Consider the following 20,589-nt stretch of genomic DNA (forward strand, 5'->3'; position numbering starts at 1 on the left):
AAGAGAGAGATACTTTAAAAGAGACATTGTTGGCTTCGTGCGTCTGTGATGCACAAAGCAACAAAACAGCTGCCTCGGTTTCTAAGAATAACTATAGCCTACGTGAACACTTGTGATTGACAGGACGACAAAGACTTGAGCGTGTGTGTGTTCGCTGTAAGCTTTTCTCCTCTCCTCTCCTTCTCCTAATTGGTTTTTACAGTGAAGCTGCTAGCCTCAAGTTGGTCGGCATTTTTCCTTGGGGCGCTCAGCCCAAAAAACAGGCGGTCGCGGCCACTCAGACAGACCTCAAACTGCTGCCCGTAAAGAGGCTTGTATTTCAGTTTCCGCGTAAAAAAAATTACGTTTTCTCCTATATTCGCATTGCAATCCGATGCTATCGTGTCTGTAGGTTGTGTGTAAGTCATAATTTACGAATTTCCTGACGCAATTTACTTCGAGAAATTCAATTATTTAAATAACGCAGTTGCGCCAGGCGGAGGGGCTACAAGAATATGGATGTATGCCGCACTTCCGCACGCGCGCATGCGCACGTGACGTAAGTCGCTTGTGGTGGTGGTGCTTCTCTAACGTCGTCTAACGTCCGTCGGGGGGGGGGGGGGGGGGGCGGCACTCCTGTAACGCTGGTTGTGCGTGTCTAACATCCGCACCAGCTTCACTGTGTACATCCACGTTCACAGAATGGAATGGAGGCGGATTTTTTTTTTCTTTCCTCCTTATATCCTTCCTCACTGCGGGGTAGCCGACCGGGCTCAGCCTGATTAACCTCTTTGCCTTTGCCTGATTACTAATCTCTCTGACTCTCTTGTTCGTTTATCTCAACGCCCGTAAAGCTAGTTTGAAGTGGATTCGACTGGGAGCCTTCTCCGCAAACACAGTGCGCTGTGTCACGACAGCTTCCGCTTAATTTACAGTGGGACACGTGGAACGGCATTTGGATCGAGCATATGTAGAAACAGTCTTCCATAGAAGGCGAGCTCCAGCCAGTCATAGCAAACCCCTACGTTCGGCTGCAATCGAATATTCGACAAATTCGAGCATCAAGTGTTCGAATCGAATACATCGGTTCAAAGCAAATGTAACGGACGCATTTAAAAATTTGAGTATTCACATATCACACACGCGAGCCAAGAAAAAAAAATGCTTCCGCTGCTTGATAGCATCCTTTCTTCTTTTGCACCGCCTGAGCCGAAAATAACGAGAAGGCATGCATCGACCGCCTACACTCGCTTGTTATTCAAACAGTCGCAATTTCGCCGCTCGAAGGATGGCGAGGCGAACTTGCGTATGCAACACCAGCGGTCGGCTCGTAAAAACAGGAGAAAAAGAGGGCGCTTTGCGATCATTTTCTTAATGAAGGACGGACATCGCGAGATTCGAACATGATTTGTAGTTACGAAAGAGCGAAAAGAATAAAAGACAGAAAATTAGAGAGCCCGAAGATGAGTCACAGAAAAAAAGACGAAAAAAAAAGGGGGGACAAGTAATGGCCAATACAGAGAGCGAGAGCAGTTCTCCGTTTTGGCGCGCTCAAACGAACCATCGCTGAGCAACGATCCGGTTCTTATGCGTGCTCCTCAGACTATCGGAATAACTGAGACGAAGGAAGAACGTAGTATCAAGGAAAAAGAAAAAAAGAAATACGAAAGAAAGAAAGAACGAATCGTAAAGTGAGAAAGGTACAGTTATTTCTCTATTTCATTCATTCGTTGCCGTATGAGCAAGCGACATAGATGTATTGCGAGTGGCCGAAGAAGAGCACGCAAGTGGTTTCGCGGGGGAAAAAGAGGGAGAGGAGGAAACGGAATCTCAATGCGCGGAATAAATAAATAAGTAAACAGAGATCAGCGGTCGCAGCGCGCGCCGCCCACATCATTTGTATCCACGTCGTATTGCTTTCGCTTAACCCCCGACAGGGCTCACGGTGCGTGCGGTATCGGGGCGTTATTAGGGCCAATATATATACGCCGCGTCTTCGCCATCGCCTGGAAAGAGGTGCAGGACGCGATCCGCATCCTCTCAGCCACGAACGACTCCTTTTCGCTGACCGTGCTGCCCCGCCGGACAAGGAGGAGCGCTCGAGTTGTTTACGCACAGCACTGGCTGGAACCCCCGGTTAGCGCGCACCCCGAGGCCGTGTGATCACTGACGCACGAGCGTCCCCGTGAAACCACGAGGGATTCGTTTTTCGTCCGCGTTTACGAGTTTGCCGTAAGTCTGTAAGACGTGCGCTCGATAGTTGCTGCATTGCGAAACGAAATGCGTGCTCTGCGATTATGAGAAGTACGCGGAAATCGAAAGGGGGGGGGGGGGGGGGGGGGGGCTCAGATGCTGGCGCTCTTTCTGCGAGCGGCGAGTACCGGCTGCGCTTGACTTGGCCAAATACACTTCTCCTCGCAAAAGAAAAAACAATAATAATAAAAAAGGAAGAAAAGAGTCACTGACCAATACAATACTCCCTAATGCGAAATTTGAGCGCAGCTCTATACGTGTTTTCATTTCGCGATATATTGAGGCATCGCACCGGTCATCGCGCCGACGGGGAGACCCGCGACGCGCGGCGCTATACTATAAAGACCGGCCACACAGTCGCTGCTTCCCGTCAACTGCAGCTTATGCAGCCGTAATGTTTACCGGGAAACGTTTGCGGCGAACGCTATGCGGGAAGGCGAGCTTTCTGGTTATTTTTTTTTCTTTCCCGGCCCCGCTCGGCCACCGCTGCCGCGGATGCGTAGACGGCGCGCTCCTCTGGCGCCATCTATTAGCGGTCGTCGCCCGTCTTGCGCGGCACTACGCTCTTCTTACGCTGCGCTCCGCGTTCACTTTCATCTTTCGTCGTGCTCGTTCGCTCGGTTACGCCGAGGGACAACGTCGCCACTCACCGCGCGAACCGGGCGCCCAAGAGCTTCGCTTAAAGAAAAATTCATAGCCCTTCCGCTACTGCGAAGATGGAAGCCAGCGAAGCTGTGACTATGGTGGGTCTGCTATACAGAATATTGCTACAGTGAATTTATATGTTATCATTATTGATTATATTGAACGCCTTCGGCATCTTACGCTCCTGAACCATGGTAGCCCCACCTTTCTTCGAGGCGTGACATACGGCAGCTGCCTCGACCTTGCTTTCGTCTCCAATTCTCTCGCCAGATGTGTGAAGTGGTTTCCAGATATTGAGACGCATGGGAGTGATCACATTCCCACCTATCTTAACATCAATGGCTTGTCGTCTATATCTGGTCCACGGAAGACCATTCGGCCGATTCAATGGGCCACCTTCAAATCTGATATGGAAAATGCTTGCCGCGAGGGTCTACCCTCTGGGTTAGAGCAAACAATTCAAAGTACGATGCAAATCGCCACTCGCATGATGGCAATGTCTTCCACGCGAAACGACTTCGACATAAAATTAGAGCGACTTCGAGCACTTCGTCGCCGGGCAGAACTTTGATATCGGCGTACAAAATCAATCCATGACCTTAGGGCGGCCAGGAGGATGCAAAAGGAGATCCAACGTCGCATGGATAGATTAGCGTCGGAACGTTGGGCAACGTTTTTCCAGACACTAGACCCCCGCAAGCCACTGTTTCACATTTGGAAAACGGTGCAAGGTCTGCGTTGCCTTCCGGAACAGTGTTTTCCATTCAAGGCGCTCGCGCTCTTCCAAGGGTGGCAAGACATTGATGTCGCAGAAGACTTTTGTGCGCGGATCGCCGACCAAGTGACTCGTCCAAATGCTCCAGCCCGAAGTGACGTCCCCCATTCCCGTGATAGCCGCATGGACCATCCTGTTACAATGGGGGAGCTCGAGGCGGCACTAGCTCTCTGCAGGCGCTCTTCATCTCCGGGTCCAGATGGTATGTCATATCGAGCCTTGTGCTATCTCGGAGAATCCGCACGGAGAGAATTGTTGAGTCTTTACAACTCCTCATGGCAGGAGGGAAACGTTCCTGACGGATGGAAAGTAAGCCGCCTGGTGCCACTCTTGAAGCAGGGCAAATCCCAACTCGAGCTCACCTCTTACCGCCCAATAGCGCTGGCCAGCTGTATAGGAGAGATAATTGAACGGATGCTCCTTGGCCGCCTGGAATGGTACCTTGAGCACTCCAGAATTTATCCGAATTCCATGGCTGGTTACCGACGTGACCGCTCTTCCATCGACAATGCAGTTGATCTCGTTTCGTATGTTCAGCACGAAAGGTCCCGTAAGCGTTTATCTGCAGCTTTATTCTTATATGTGAAAAGCGCATACGATAACGTATGGCATGAGGCCATTCTCGATGCTCTTGCGAAGGTTGGCCTAGGTGGTCAAGTCTTTTTGTGGATTGCAAGTTACCTGGCTGCAAGATCATTCTTTGTGTTAACTGACGATGGCCCAACTACGCGACGCTATACCAGCAGGGGCGTTCCTCAAAGCGGTGCTCTCAGCCCGGCGCTATTCAACCTTGCTCTTGTTGGACTTGCTGAATAGTTGCCAACTACCATCAAGATTTGAATATACGCAGACGACATCTGTGTCTGGACTTCGGCAGTCACACGTCTTCAGATACGTGCGTGGCTTCAAAGAGCAGCAACTTTGACAGCGAGCTATTTGTGTAAACAAGGTCTCAGCATATCACCAGAAAAATGCGCACTAGTGACATTTACTCGCAAGCCAGTGAGGCCTTATGTCACCTCAATCAATGGGCGGACCATTTCCTATGTCAGAACCCACAGGTTTCTTGGCATAATCATTGACCGTGACCTCTGTTGGAGCCCGAACGTGGCCAACATAAAGCAGCGCCTGACAGCAACTTCCCAGTTGTTTAAATACTTGGCAGGAAAGACGTGGGGGATGTCAGTATACGCAATGCTGAAACTCTACAGAGCTCTCTTTCTCGGTTTTCTAAGATACAGTCTACCGGTACTGAGCAACACTTGCAAGACAAATATTCGTGTTCTGCAGGCAGCACAAGCTCAAGCACTCAGAGTTTGCCTTGGTTTGCCCAGATGCACGTCAACAGAGGCAAGCTATTGCGATTGCTCGGGACCATCCAATGCAAACTCACATTACGGTAGAAGTCCTGAGAATGCACATCAGACATTTTGCACGTGCCCCTTATCACCAACTTGCAACACTACCTTCAGACAGGCGCCAAGCATCGTCCCCTAAAACTGTCGTCAAGTACAACGACAAACTTCCCTAGGACTTCACCACTGCATCTAAACCATCGATACCCCCTTGGTGCCTTATTAGCCCCACAGTACATCTCAGTGTACCAAGAATCAGAAAGAAATCTGAGCTGTCCTCGCCTGTGCTGAAACAACTGTATCTGCTTCTTTTGCACGAGAGGTATGCGGACAGTGTACATATGTATACTGATGGTTCCACGAACCTCCAGTGTTCGTCCGGTGCTGTGGTTGTCCCAGCAAGAGCTATTACCATTAGCTTCAGGACTGACCACCCAACGACATCGACATCTGCGGAACTAGCTGCTCTTCGCGCTTGCACTTCGTTTCGTCAATCGGGAACCACCTCGACAATGGTAAATCTTCAGTGACTCAAAGGCAGCCCTACAATCTGTGCTATCAGCTCTGCGTCGCGGGCCATACGAACAGCTCGTACTCGATATTAGATACATACACCATAGATCACATGAGAAAGGACACCACGTGACGTTTCGGTGGCTGCCAAGTCACTGCGGAGTCATAGGGAACGAAGACGCCGATAATGCCGCTCGGGGCAGCTCTTGAAGACACAAAGGAAGAGGCCATACCACTTTCACGGTCCGACGCAGCAAGCAGACTTCGAGTGCTTGCACGGGAGATCCCGCTTTCTTTATGGAACACACCAAGCAGCAAGACAAACCAAAGCAATCGTCAACTCAACCTGCCCTCCTTGATGCATCTCTCTATGCCAACTGGACTCCACCGAAGAGAGGCCACTATGCTTTATCGCTTATGCCTAGGGGTGGAATTCACGAAATCTTATTCTTTTCTCATTTGGAATGGCCGACAATGCACTTTGCAATACCTGTCTTTTCGAGGAGACGCTAGAACACATTTTATGCGACTGTCCTGAATATAATGTTCAGAGACAGTCCCTGGCGTCCGTTTTAGTGCACCTCGACAATAAACCAATGTCAGTTGAAACGATTTTCACATCTCGTCGACAGAAGACATCGCAGCTGAAGGCGACCAAAGGACTGCTTAGATTTTTGAAAGATTTGGACTTTGTAAGGCTTGGACAAGTGGCTGTGACAGTGATGTCACGTACCACGCAAGAATGACGAACTGTAACTGACGATACATGAGCTTTGCTATGTGCTCTCTCTCTCTCCTCCCCATCTTTCATTCTCCCCCATCCCGCTCCCAAGTGTAGGTTAGCAAACTGGTTGTGCTTAACTGGTTAACCTTCCTGCCTTTCCTTCTCCACTCTTTCCTTCCTTCCTTCGGCATCTTCGTCAAAGAGCAAGGACACCAGCGTCTTGTTTTTGCCCGGCGCGATGGCCAAGTAGTGCGTTTGCTGTGCCAAGTCCACCCCATCGTCATAGACTAGCTTATGAACCACAGCGTTCATAGGTGCGCTCACTGCACGGCATCTTCAGGATCCGGACGTCAGGATCCTGGAAGATGTGGTTAAACGAACATCCATCCCATAGCGAGCCCGAAGGGCAACTGCTAATAACAGCACTAGCGTGATCTGTACGTCACGAGACAAAGGGGCACAACGATTGGTGGGACGTGCCGCCACCGAGTATCGCGACAGCTGTAAAAGAGGCATCGGCGGTGGCGAGGGGTACAACAATGGGCCATCCATCATCCGTTTTGACACTTGTGCTAAGGCCCAACTGGCAGGAAATTGCCATGCACATGGAGCCAAACGACGGCACACATGGAGCCAAAGCACATTCTGACGATGATAATTTCTTTTCTACACGCGGACACGATACTGGGGAACATAGCCCATAATAGCTTCGCTGTAAACAGAAAGAATAGAAGCGGACGCTGACCAAGGTGAAGACATTCTTAAAAACGTCACGTTTCAGCCCCCATACGGCAGCCTTGTTCCGAATCTGTGAAGAAGACTCGCGTGCGGGAACCGAAACTTCAGAAGTTTTTAATAATTTATTTACCTTGGTGGGCGGCTGCTCCGTTTCCTTCATAATTCTTGCCAACCAGACGCAATTCGTGAGACGTTTGACTTCCGCACTCCTTATCTTAATCTCAACTATAAAAGCCGAATACGCACGCTACCCCCTTAATATATATTATACTGCTGTCTTCTATTTTCTTAACGTTATCAATGTTCGTTTGTGCAGACGCCTGTTATTTCCAGTTTCACCGCTCGGTGCGAGTTCTTCAGCTTCTTATGAAATGTCTTTGTTGCCTTCGAAGCTCCGATCACATACATTATAGACATCTTAAGAGACATCGATAAGCTGCCATTTGTCACTTGGAAGTGTTTAGCTTATGTATGTGCACTCGAACGCATTTATATTTGTATTAAGAGCTATTTTTCACGATCCGAGTCTCCATGACTATTTGGGCCAGATAAGTGCGCTGCTGCTTCAAGAAGCGCACTGCCAATCACGAACTCTTAATTTTATTCCCGCATTTCTCGCAGATTTTTGAAATCCGAAATTTAAAGTAAAGCTAGTTTCAAAATTTTTGCATGAGGCTGTGACGAAATATATCTGAAGTGAAGCAGTTGTTTCCCCTCACTTCTGTAGTGAATAAAGACGTGTATTTACGCAGTAAATTTTCTTAAAACTGGTAAACGCTGTACAACATTGAAAAAAAAGGGAACGCCGTTAGAACATTTCGTTATCAGACGCTGAGCAAAAAAGCAATAAGCCGTGCGCACGAATTTACACTGCTTGTAGTATTCTAGATGGGAAGATTCTATCCACCAAAAAGTAGCACTAAACTACGAAGGCAAATTGCACCTTTCCTTCGGAAAGCTTCGATCTCCAACAAAAAAAGAAAAAAGAAAAAAAAAAGGAAAGAAGAAACTATTGGTTCGGGAATGGAAGCCGGAACCACCGCTATTATGAAGCAGTCGCTCTTCCTCGACCCTTTATATTTCCTCAGAACGAAGTTGCTTGTAAATTACATCTACAAGGCAATGGTCGCTGGCCGCTAGAAAATAAAAAGAAAAGAAAAAAGGTAGAAGAAAAACGAAGAGCACGAGAGAACACCGTGACTACGACTACAGCGCAATTCGGTTCTATCACAGACTATCGGAGTGGCTGTGGTCAAGATGATTGGGTCAGTGCATATGAAGCACTTCAGCCCGTTATTGCCTAGTAGTACGGCAGTGTCGTTGTTGCTCTTATTGACGCACCTGTTTAATATTGAGTGCTTTTTCTTGCCGTAAGCCTAAAGCCTCAAGGCCTCATCCATGTGCCTATATACGGAAACTCACCTCCAGCCTTCCATGTCTTTGGCGCACCCAGCAAGCAATAACTAAGTAGGTAGCAATCCCAAACACGAGAATAGACGGTCGAGGACAAAGTACAGGCGCAGTTGGGAATGTTGTGCATGCGAGACGAAACTGACGTGATTAGGGAAGCGTTCCTGCACCACACGTGCACGTACACTATACGCCACACACATTACGCCGGGGTGCACACTGAAGAGAGAGATAAGATGTCGTAACTTACGCGCTAGACGCCTAAAGGATGCAATGCGGGCGGTTGAGAATGATCAAGTACTCCACTAATGCGACCGCACATCCATTTTCAGCGAGCTGTAATAGAGTTATCACGAAAGTTGGTGGGCACGCCAGTTGTAAGGAGTGCAGTGTAAGTAATCCGACGCCAAGGAGCGTAGGCGCTCAGCGAAGAACCTCGAGGCATTCGTATGTCATTAGTGTTGATGGAGAGGTGTCCCAAATAACTGGTTTTGTCGCGTTACAGCCAAGAAGTATGTGCTGCAATAAAATAACCTTTAATAAAAGCGCATAATTAATCGAGGCGGCTGCAATGGAATGGTGGCTTCGAACTGTTTAGTACTGTCACGAAAATATCTGCAAGTGACGCGAGGAAATGAAACTAATCAAGACGATATTACGCACTTGAGCTCAAGAACTTACAACTGTGCATAAACGTGTGAGGTAAAGAAAAAATCAACAAACGTCACATTAACAACTTATTTTACAAGAATTCGGTGCGACTCCTGCTGGTAATGATCGGTCTGAAAACCAACCGGGTATAAGATATAAACGCGCCGTCGAACTGAATATCTGCTAACTGAATAACAGCTTAGCGTATGCGTTCAAACGCGGGAAGACTGACTTGTTGCGCTCTGCGAAGGCCGCCGAAGCAAGGATCTCGCGAGCGTTAAATGATCAACAAGACTGATGCCTTCGCGCCTGCTAAAACGTTAACAAAGCATCCTCAGAAGCGAGTCGGAGACGCGCTCTTACTGGACAAGTGAGGCATTCTTCTCTCGTAGTCGCTAAACTTTTTATTAGGCTCCGCGTATAGTTCGCGCGCGCGCGAAATCTCAATCCGTGCGGGCCGGCGACGTTCACTTAGGCGCCTTATTTATTTAGGGAAGCGCGCGGCCCGCTCCTAAACGACTCGCCGACCGTCCCAAACCACCGCTGCCGCCGCTGGTCCTAATAGCGCTAAGGACAGCAGTTCCCGCCGTCAGCGTCTTTCCTTTCTCGGCCGCTCCCTAGCTCGCGCGGACGACCGCACATCCTCTCGGAGCTTCATCGCGAGTTAAAATAACAGCGTTCGCCTTTTAAGCGCTTACATGCCCTCAAGCAACAGCTCGTGACTTCGCCTAATGTCCGTCATTTCCCCTCCTCTTTTTGTTGATCCCTTAGTTTTTGTTTGCGGCCGCCTGAGCGGTCTTACGAAAACTTCGTTCTTTCCCTTTTTTCCGTTTTAGACTTCGAGCTTATCCAGCAGTATTTGCTTCTGCCATTCTCTGACCATCCAAGTAATGTAGGGAACCGGGTTTGAGGTAGTGGGGATGGAACATCCCGGGAGTGGGTTAGGAAAGGGGGGGGGGGGGGGCGACGGGGGTCCTAAATATGTGGCTGGTTAGCCACACTCATGCGTTCAGGCGCGATGGACGCTCGTTAATTTCGATTAGAGCCGCGCGAATTCGCCAGCAGCGACAAGCGGAGGGCGCAAACGCAGCCACCCCCAAACCCCTTCTTTTTCCTTGGCCGAGCGCTCCTGCTCGCAAATGTGCGTGGGCTCTCATGGATGTCGTCTTTACGGGGGGTGGGAGGGCGGGGGGAGGGAGGGGCGTGTGTGCGAGTGCAGACGTGGTGTTTCTCTTCGCTCTCTTTTCTTGTTGTACTTTTTCTGTTTTGATCGCGTTCGTTTTGCACGCGAGCGTGCCGGTCCCTGCTTGTTTTTCTTGTCCTTTCAGTTATTTACGCCTTGTTTGTTCCCCACAGCTGTGGTCGGTAATGGAAGCGACACAACGCAACAACTCATTTAATGCAGCGTCCGCGCGTGGCCGTCGTGTGCAGGGCTGGAAGTGCCGAGTTTTCAGTGTCGAACGGTTGCGGCTGATGCGCTTTTGAAGACTTTCACCTTGACTTGCGTTCAACGAAAGCTTGCGTCATTTTGCTTTTTACTGGACCTGTTTTTGACAATCTCTTCTGTATTTCATTCTTTTTTTTAAAGCTCTGCGGTGACACCCGGTGTTTTTAAGACGAAATTCAAATAGCTGCATGAACGCTGGTTCAGCTTTAAAGTGAAACTTAAGCCATTACGAAACTTTCTGTAAAACTCTTGTCTGTTTCAAACTGATCAATAACATCGAACGGGTAACGCGTATGCCAGTTCAGCTGGGTAACTCCCAACGACTCCGTTCTTCTACTGTCTGGATAACTCTGAACGATACCGTTCTTCTACTGTCTTCAGCTTACAGGTATGCGCGGAGACAACGACAGGCTAATGTGAATGGTTCTGGCGATGTGTGGGTGCCAAAGCAGCGCAACGTTTGAAGTAGTTTCACACGTTAGAGATCTCAACATGCCTAATCATACTTGGTCATGGTAGACACGCGTATGTTTTCAGATAATAAACTGCTACAACATAGGCAAATACTATTAGGATACGTGCTTCTAGTGACTTAACCGTCAGGTGACTACAAGTGACTATGGAATCCCTGTGCTTTTCTTTTGCGCGCACAATTTTACGCGCACGACAGCACACAAGATCCTATGAGACGATTCAATTTGATTATAAATATAAGTATTTTATGCAATACTGCAAACAATTCCGCGGTAAATTGCAGTTTCTATACTTATCTCTCTTCAACAGCAGATAACCAGTATGGAAAGCGTAGGAAGATCACTTTATTCGTCGTACGAAGTTCTAAGGTTGAAAAAAGCCGCTTATTTAATGCTGTTCTCGAAGCAAACAGGTTCTTTCTTCGCCTGAATAGAGCGCGAATTCATCATTTTGCGCAAATGTGCAGGACAATAATAATAATAGGTAACCCAACTAATGTTTTGCAGTGGCAACGAAACTGCAGGGCGAACAAGAAAATTCAAACACTATAAGACAACAGATTTTATCTTGAAATGCGGCAATCGAAAACACTATTCCAGGGGTATGACTCAGAGGTTGTCTCGTTAGGATGCGATAAAGTTAGGAGTGCTTTAAAGAGAAAGCCCGCTTCTATAACGCACCTATTACATGAGAACTACGTCGAAGGTCCATTCAGCAAACAAAATTTCGATCACTTTAAGAGTTCACTGTGCTCTTTCGAGTCCCTTCCGAAGACAGCCGCAGACAGCGAAAGGTAAAATGCTCGTTCCAGGCAGTCGCCATCGAATATTGCGAAAACAGCACCGAACTGACCACCGTTCAGACAGAAACTGGTAGGCCCATTTTAAGGTGATCAGACGAGGAGCGGTCTGCTGCACATTTGCTCCGTTTCATTCTGTCATTCGCCACAAGCTTTCTGATTTGAAACTCGGTGAATCAACCCCTACTGCGAACGAAGTTATGTTCGAGGGGAACGGACCAAAAAGACAAAGCGCAAAGCCTCAAAATGGAAATAGAACAAAAGTGTCCTAAACTGTACGATGCGCTGAACTGCAATTTCTCTGTTCGTATTATACTGCAGTCGCCGAAGAAGGACAGACGTATGTACTTCAATGTTGAGCAAATCATGAAAGGATAAAAAGTCTAGAATAAAATGAATTAGTTCATACCACTCTTAGTAAAGTTATTTTATATTAGGTTACCCGGACGTGCAATCATTGTTTATCTTGTGCCCGAAAGCTTCGTGTGATTGACATCGGCTAGAATATCGGCCGTTGTCGCTCAAGGTTGCGCAGTTCTACGTAATAATCAGCGCCCGTATTCACAATAAGCTTCTTACGACAGAACTGCTCATCAGAATAGAAAAGGGGAAATGTCATGCGCATGTTGACGTCAGACATGTTGATTGTAGGTCGGCGAATCCACAAAGGTTTACATTTGTAAAACCTGGTTGGCGTCCTGCCGACTTCGCTAATAATAGGTCTAATGCCACGATGAACTGACATCTACAATCACGAACAGTTCCAAGCGCAAAAACATTTTTTTTCTCGAATACACGTCACGAATAGCAAGACAAACAAGAAGCACGCTTGAATTCCGTCGCATTTCATCTGCACGCGGCCGAATTAATGTTTGCTTTGTTATGCCGCTGAAAGACATATCTGCCGCTAAGAGGACACAAACAAAAATGGAAGACGCTTACAAGACGCCTGTGTTCTTCTTTTTGCGTGTGCCCCTCTTAACAGCAAATATGTCTTTCAGCAAACACCAACTAGGCCACGAACTTAGTATTATTGTTATGTCGCGTTCAGTTCCAAATAAAACTCGAAATGTGGTCGGAAACCTGGAGCAGACGGATTACCGAATGATGCTGTTTAACAGGCTGTTCAGGCGTTCAGCCACGGCCGTGAAGCGGTTAAGCGCTTGCTTGCTCTGTTTCTGCCGAAGCCGAGCCGCCCAAACCGCGTAAACAATCTTTGCATTCGTTGCATTCCGTCGCGTCGCTGGATGGCGTTTATACGCTAACAAAGAACAGGCCAGCGCTTCTTGCAACACATCAGGCTGCATCAGTGATGCAGATGAAAGGCCCCTGTAAATATTAGAGAGGGGTGAATGGACGCACCAGATTGCGTATTTGAACGAAAGCGCTCCCGCGGTCCTTTGTCCTGGGTTGGCGCGGCTGCGTATCTAGCGGATATTAAACCCGTACTCGAATATGCCTGCCCTGTGCGGGACCGTGTTGATGGTACGTGTTGATGCCGTGGAGCGTATTCAGACACTTGGAGCAAGACTTGTTCTGGGAACGTATGACCGATTTGCAAGTACCCGAGAGATGAAGCGATGCTTTAAATGGCGCTCGCTCAGTGAAAGAAGGCAAAATGCTTGACTTTACCTGTTTGATTTATAACTAATAAACCGGAAATAATGCTTACAAATATCTACAGCCTGTGCACTACCTGTCTTCACGAATGGAACACAAATTAAAGGTCCGGTTTCACGCCTCTAAGACAATCGTTCTAAGTGTTCATTATTGTTTTCCGAGGACCATAGATGAGTAGCATAAGTTGCCAGCACATGTAGTTGGCCGCAATACTGTTGCTTCAATATATGATGCTTTGTGCCCCCCGCGATAATGTCAAGGATGGCGCTGCGGGTAACATTTAAAATGATATATATATATATATATATATATATATATATAAGGGAACCAAGGAGACAAAGACAACACCCGTTCCTGGGCCAGCTGTTCTATTATCTCCTCGTTGTCTTCTCTAGCTGTCCAAGCGCCCGAGCCCAAGTGCATCTCTTCATCTTTACACTCGGCCACGCTGCAAGTTTCTGGCATTAAATTAAATTAAATTATGGGGTTTTACGTGCCAAAACCAGTTCTGATTATGAGGCACGCCGTAATGGGGGACTCCGGAAATTTAGACCACCTGGGGTTCTTTAACGTGCACCTAAATCTAAGTACACGGGTGTTTTCGCATTTCGCCCCCATCGAAATGCGGCCGCCGTGGCCCGGATTCGATCCCGCGACCTCGTGCTCAGCAGCCCAATTGACACCATAGCCACTGAGCAACCACGGCGGGTAAGTTTCCGGCATGTCTTGCAATATATATATATATATATATATATATATATATATATATATTATCGTAGATAAAATACAGTGTAATTAAAGCAGGGTACTGAACGGGCATGAATTACGGTGTTCAAATAGGAGTGATATCTATTGCATGGTAAGTAATTTTATGTAGCGGCCTCGAAAACTTGAAGTTCCAAAAGAAAACAATATCGCAGCATCGCGATACGGTACGTAGGCAAATGTTGAACATTGTGTGCTATACAGACAATCACTTGTGGGTTGTCATAGAAGATAATTATCAATAAGAAGAGACAAAATTTATTATCTGAAGAGTAATTACCGCGCGTTGCTGCATGCGGTACGTACGCAAGACTCGTCCTTTCTTGGTACAATCTAAGAGAAAAAGTCTAATTAACCGGCCTCATTCACCAATATTACCTATGTCTTGATTGAAATTTTCTTTAAAGCAAAACGGGATATTCGGAGCAGAAAGGCAACTTTGGGCAGAATACCAATATCAGCAGGATTTAAAAAAAAAGTGATTTGCGGCCCCAAGGACACCATTATAAGTGACAGCGCTGGTTTGGGAGTGCTAATAAATATAATCGGTGATCCTCATGGTCATCATTAAGATGAAGTAGTACTGCTGTACGTACGATGCCCTCAGGAAACTCCAGTTACGCCTGTACAGCATCAACCGAACCAGTCCTATAAATGAAATATAGGTGGGGTGGTGAAGTTAGGAAATTTGTAGGCGCAAGTAGGAATCAGCTAGCGCAAGACAGGGGTAATTATTTGTAGATCGCAGGGAGAGGCCTTCGTCCTGCAGTGAACATAAATATAGGCTGCTGCTGATGATGAATCTAAATCAATGTATACAATAAATTTTTAGTTTTTAAACATCAGTTTTCTTACGTTCGAAGTGCGTGCCAATGCCTTGAAGTCATCGACCTTTGTTCACAAACGTATTCATAGACGAGATCTGTTCGTAAGGGTAGATTGCAACCGATCGTAGCATTGTACATAGCAGTCAAGGCCGCCGAGCAGTAGCAGATCCCACGAATAAAAAGCTTTGTGGATTCGGCAGCAGTTTCTTTCTAAAGAAATAGCATATACTGTACGGATATTCTCATATTGCATTTGTGCCTCGAAGCCACTCATATTCCATCTTGTAAATCTTCCACAGTGAATCATTACGGACGTAGAAAAAAGAAATTACTAAAAATCCAGACAGCGAGACAGACAAAGGCACTTTAAAAAGCCAGAGAGGTTAACCAGAGGTTGTTCTAGTTGGTTACCCTGCCCGTGTGGAAGGGAGTTAAGGGATAAATAGAGAAATAGATGAGAGGAGCACAAAGAATGTAATGTTCCGCGGTACACAACCCAGCGGTAGTAGACAGTGCTCTGGAAGGTTGCCATGCAGTAAATGCCGTAAGCGTATGCATATTTCTGAGAAACTCCAATTAGATAGCCAGATTTTGTCACGATAGCCCGAGACTTGTAGGTGGTTGCTTAGTGTAGCAACTATTTCAGAGTAAAATAAGTATGTTCATCTTAGTTCGGGTGTTTTCGTGTTACTCATTTTGCACGCGTCGTTTCATTCAAGGCCAGGCTGGTTTCCACCTTAATGGTTATTGAATTAAACTAAACACTGTTCTACACTCGCGGAAGATAAAATTTTGTAGACAGCTGGGAAAACTAAAGTGACAGAGGACTAGGTGAAACGAAGCGTGGGAAATAACCTAGTCGCAGCGCACATTCCTCCAGAAATTAGGCCACCTCCGATGACTTGTTGTGGATTCGGGTTGTATTTGGTTGCTGCAGCTGCGACAGTACTTTATGAAGTAAGAAAAAGGCGTATTCTGTAACAATGTAGCTCATTGGGCAGGTTGGTGAAACATTTTTCATCAAATAAAAGCCTTAGCTCATGTCAAATTCTCAAGGAAGAAATTAAGATGGCGAAGGTACTGTCTTGTCGCCTTCTTTTATCCCTTGTAAATTGTGCGCGAGATAAGACTTTTTCTTGATGAAAGGCATATTCTGCTTTACTCGAGGACGTTTAATGTCTACGTTTCTGCTGGGAGGGTGGCCTATGTTAAAACGTTGTGAAACATTGGAAACAAACACCTCCAAGAAAAGAATGCGTTGCGAGTCACCGAGTAATGGGTTCATCGTTATATGATATTATTATTTGTACGTGTCATTGTACGCCACACTAAAAATAAATGTATTTTGCTAAATACTTAGTCATCGAGCATTAAGTTGCTGTCCTACTTGCATAGCGGAATTTCATGCCTCTTAGGCTTCGTCTAGTAGATGAGCGAAGTTTTCTAGTACATTGAAATAAGGAAACATTATAGCAGTTATAATTATTTACCTTATGACAATTCACCAATTGTAGGTCACCGCGAAAGCAGTTTGGAGCAGCAGTAGTGTGTAATCAATTGAGTGTTGTAATGCGTGATTCTCGCCTACATTTTCTTTTGGAAAAAATAAAAAAGAACAATAAAGTTAATATGTAAATTTTGAGAGGTCATGTTAGTGAGAGCAGGTTTTTCAGTGTTACTAGCAAAACAAAACTTTTGAAGTGAAGTTAAATTTTACCATCTCATATTATTGTATGACTTGTGCACCCAATGAAGTTATAAAATAAAACAAAATAATGTGATGCTAAGTTGAAGGATGTGTCAACGACGGTGGTTCTCGTACTAGGACAAAGAATTGTGTTTCGAGCTGCAGGCAAACTTAGCATTACAAAAGGCATAAACCAGGATTTTTATCAATCTAGAAAAATAAAACATTACGCTTGCTTTAATAGTTCCTGTACACAGTAGAGTACTTATTATGGGGACTGTAGTTTTATGTATTCATGAAAGGCACATTTAATACTCTTGCCGACAACGTTAATTACAGAATGAACTATCCAGAGACTAGGAACTGACAGACTCACCAATAAGAAACCAGCCGACGCAAAGAATCTTCACTGGTGGTCTACAGTCCTTGCTGGGGAACAACGGTGGTCCCATTTTATCGGTCTCCCTAGCCCGAGGCTTCCTTTAGAAGACGTTACACGCAGAGTCGCATCACAAGGTAGTTCGTCCAGAAACTGACAGTCAGATTTTTTTTCCACCGTCACCTAAGTCCAACGACGTCAATGCAGTTAATCCACCGAAGAACACAAGTAGTTCGTGGCGTTTATTTGCAATTGTAGCACGTTGGCGACGAGCGCGACTCACTCTTCTTACGCTGCAAAGGAGCACGCATTTCTTTCAGAAACACGAAGTTAGGTGAGCTGAGAACAAGTACGGAAGAAATTAGGAAATCAAAGACGCCACGGAACTGGGACGGCCCACAAGTGAGCATAAGTAAGTGCCATGTTATCAACAAGGTGGGGCGACAGCCGCGAAGATGACGCCGGTCGCACGCGGCTGTCAGCGCTGCCTCGGAGTTCAAACACCGCGTGCCGTGGCAGACGACCCCGAACGTCGTCTGCTTCTGCGATGGGCTCCGGTCTCGAAACCCTTCCTCTTTCCCGTTACGACGAGGAGGCGGCGTCACGTGGTCGTCCGGAACACGCCCAGAGTGCTCCCTGGTGGCGAAAACGAGCCCCACAGCGCACCGGAGAGCACTCCCTCCCCTGTCCTCGCCCTCATAACTCTCGGCGAAACACACTGAGACTCCTCTCGGTGATGCTAATACGCGAATTCACCACTGAGTTGTGTGCGGACAGATGCAAGTACTGTGAAAAGTACGCGCGACGCAAAAAAGGAAATTAAATACTGTGGTGTAGCCGGAGTGAATTTGCAGGAATCCAGAAGCGGGGGAAGGCAGTGGTGAATGGTGGGACGGACAAAGCGTCCGTAGGTGACAGTCGTGGTTATGCAGTTAGCTTGTGAAGAAACGCTCCATTGCTCTGATTCTTCGTTAGGTCGTATTCAAATGCAGACACGCTGTAGCGCAGTCCGCTGCTAAACTTTGTGCTGCTTGTGTGCGTTTTAGGCCTTTCTTGATTACTGCGCCCGAAAACCGAAACCTTATTTTGAGCCACCTCTGTCTCGCACGAAATGTCAGTTTCACCGAAGAGGTAACGTAAAATTAAGGTGTAGACCCTGGCCTACGTATTCATGGCTGTGTATCGTCATTTTGGTGCTGCCACTTCATTTCTTCGACGGGTACAGTCACTATATCATAGCGGGAAGACGACGGTATCACACTTTTGCGCGTTCTGATCTATTATATGCTGCGGAACACTAGGTTGTGGATTCGATTCCTCGTCATAGCGGCCTCATTCTGATTGTGGCGAAATGTAAGAATGCTCCTACACGAGTATCGGGCTTCTGGTACCCTTAAAAATACCCACGTGATCTAAAACATTCCAAAAAAGTAAAATATTGAAACACTGCTATATTTACAAGCATTGTTCCTATAGGTTTCTAAGAAAACTTGTAGACTTGTTTCAGTTCCAAACTTTGTCCCGCGATAACGTTTTTGCAAGTCTTTTCAACGCTCTTGTTCTTGTGTGAGCAATGTGTGAAGTTACACATCCTGAAGAATCCAAACCTGTGACCAGCATAATTGAATATGCATGCATGCATGCATGCATGCATGCATGCATGCATGCACGCACGCACGCACGCACGCACGCACGCACGCACGCACGCACGCACGCACGCACGCACGCACGCACGCACGCACGCACGCAAACACACACACACGTACATAAATACATACATACATATAATTGACAATTTGAAGTACAAATGCTTGCACACACTGGGTAGGCACATAGCCACTGGCTAGTAGTGGGCCCACTCACAAAAATGTAATTGTCAGTATTCTATGTTAATAAAGAAAAATAGCTTTATATGCTCCAATAGCAACAAAAAGACACACTGAAATAAAATACAAGAAAACTGACATCAAACATTATTGGAGAGCACTTAATTAGTAAACCAAAGCTCGCTCCTAATTCTAATTTCATTGATCTAAAAAAAGCCAGAAAGAAAAATAAAACACAGGAAATATACTTATTTGTTATATACCAAAAAAAGAGAGATATTCAAGCACATGCGCATACTAATGGGCCTGCACATGAAATGCATATTTCAGACTTATTACGCGTAGATTTGCTGAAGAAGGTTTTTTTTTAAACCCGTGTGATATATTTTTGCGTTGTTAAAGCGAAAGCTTTGTATGTCTCATGGTGATGTATCTGTTTCAAAGCCGTTTGAAAACCGCGTCGTCGACAGGAAATGGTCCTCTTAGGATAAGAGACGATAATGCGCACAAAACCGTGATTAGGGTGGAAGAATGATTAAGCAAGTGAACTGAAGTGATAAGGGGTATACAGGGAGGTGAATGAGCTGAATTAAGAGTGGATTGATTGTGAATTAAAGGGTTTAGTTGGGTGATAGGAGTCAAACGAAAGGTAATTATGAGATAGAGTGAGGTAAGACCGTTAAGAGTAAATTAGAAGGAATTAAGAGTGAATGAAGGTGTCTTCTTCTCTCGGGGATTTGACGTGCCAAAACCTGTTCTGATTATGAGGCACGCCGTAGTGGAGGGCTCCGGCTTAATTTTGACCACCTGGGGTTCTTTAACATGCACTACAACGCAAGCACACGGGCATTTTTGCATTTCGCCTCCATTGAAATGCGGCAGCCGTGGCCGGGATTCGATCCCGCGATTTCGTGCTCTGCAGCGCAACGCAACGCAACGCCTTAGCTGACTGAGTCACCGCGGCGAGTATGTGAATGAAGGCGAATAAAGTGGTGAGAGGGTGAATCAACAGTGATGAAAATTGGAAATTTGGAGTAATAGAGCAAACCAAGTGTGATGGAAGTAAATCCGAGATGGACATAGAATGAATGAAGGTGAACCAATCAGTGATAGGGTGAATCAAGGGTGAATCAAATGTGAATTAAGAGTGAATCAAGGAGTTATGGAGTGGGGGAGTGACTTGCAAAAATATGTTAGATTTGAAGGTCCAAGTGAGAGTGACTCAGCAGAAAAAAGGGCTCAGTCTCAGTTCGAGTTTCATGAATCACAGGAAGGGTGACTTCCAAAAAAACATGATGAGTTGCAAAAATGACTGCAAATTGTGGTTTCAGAGTGATGATGACTCAGCATGAAAAAGTGGTCGTCGTGTCATTGATTTAGCGGCGCTCGGGCTTTCGCCTTCAAGTCGTCTTAGTTGTAGCATAAGGGGCCCGTAGTATTTTTTTTATGTTAATGGGATGTTGTTCCACGGTTTTATAGTGACAAAGTCAACCAACATTAGGCGACATATAATTCCTGTGTGGAATTAAATCATGGGCGCTATAACGTAAAATGATTTCAAACTGTTTTGATTCCAAACGCCTGACCGCAAATTTACGTAACCATCGACGCAAGCATCGGGCAGTAACCGGCAGCGTTGTCTGAACAACCCAATCAAAAACTCTCCTCGTTTTTAGGAGGTCACCTTTGTTCGCTTTCAAAACCAATAACATTATCTACACT

General features: G+C 46.3%; 1 protein-coding gene across 1 annotated transcript in view; it reads right to left on the reverse strand.

Moving 5' to 3' along the window:
* Positions 1-17,547, reverse strand: part of LOC125944634 (Down syndrome cell adhesion molecule-like protein Dscam2) — a 66,066-nt gene extending 48,519 nt beyond the window's left edge. Inside the window, exon 1 of the mRNA XM_049665171.1 lies at positions 17,039-17,547. Within this exon, the coding sequence (XP_049521128.1) occupies positions 17,039-17,114 (76 nt within the window). The 5' untranslated portion in view covers positions 17,115-17,547. The remainder of the gene's footprint in view (positions 1-17,038) is intronic.
* Between the last annotated feature and the right edge of the window lie 3,042 nt (positions 17,548-20,589).

The sequence above is a fragment of the Dermacentor silvarum genome, chromosome 4 (assembly GCF_013339745.2).
Source record: "Dermacentor silvarum isolate Dsil-2018 chromosome 4, BIME_Dsil_1.4, whole genome shotgun sequence".
Taxonomy (NCBI): domain Eukaryota; kingdom Metazoa; phylum Arthropoda; class Arachnida; order Ixodida; family Ixodidae; genus Dermacentor; species Dermacentor silvarum.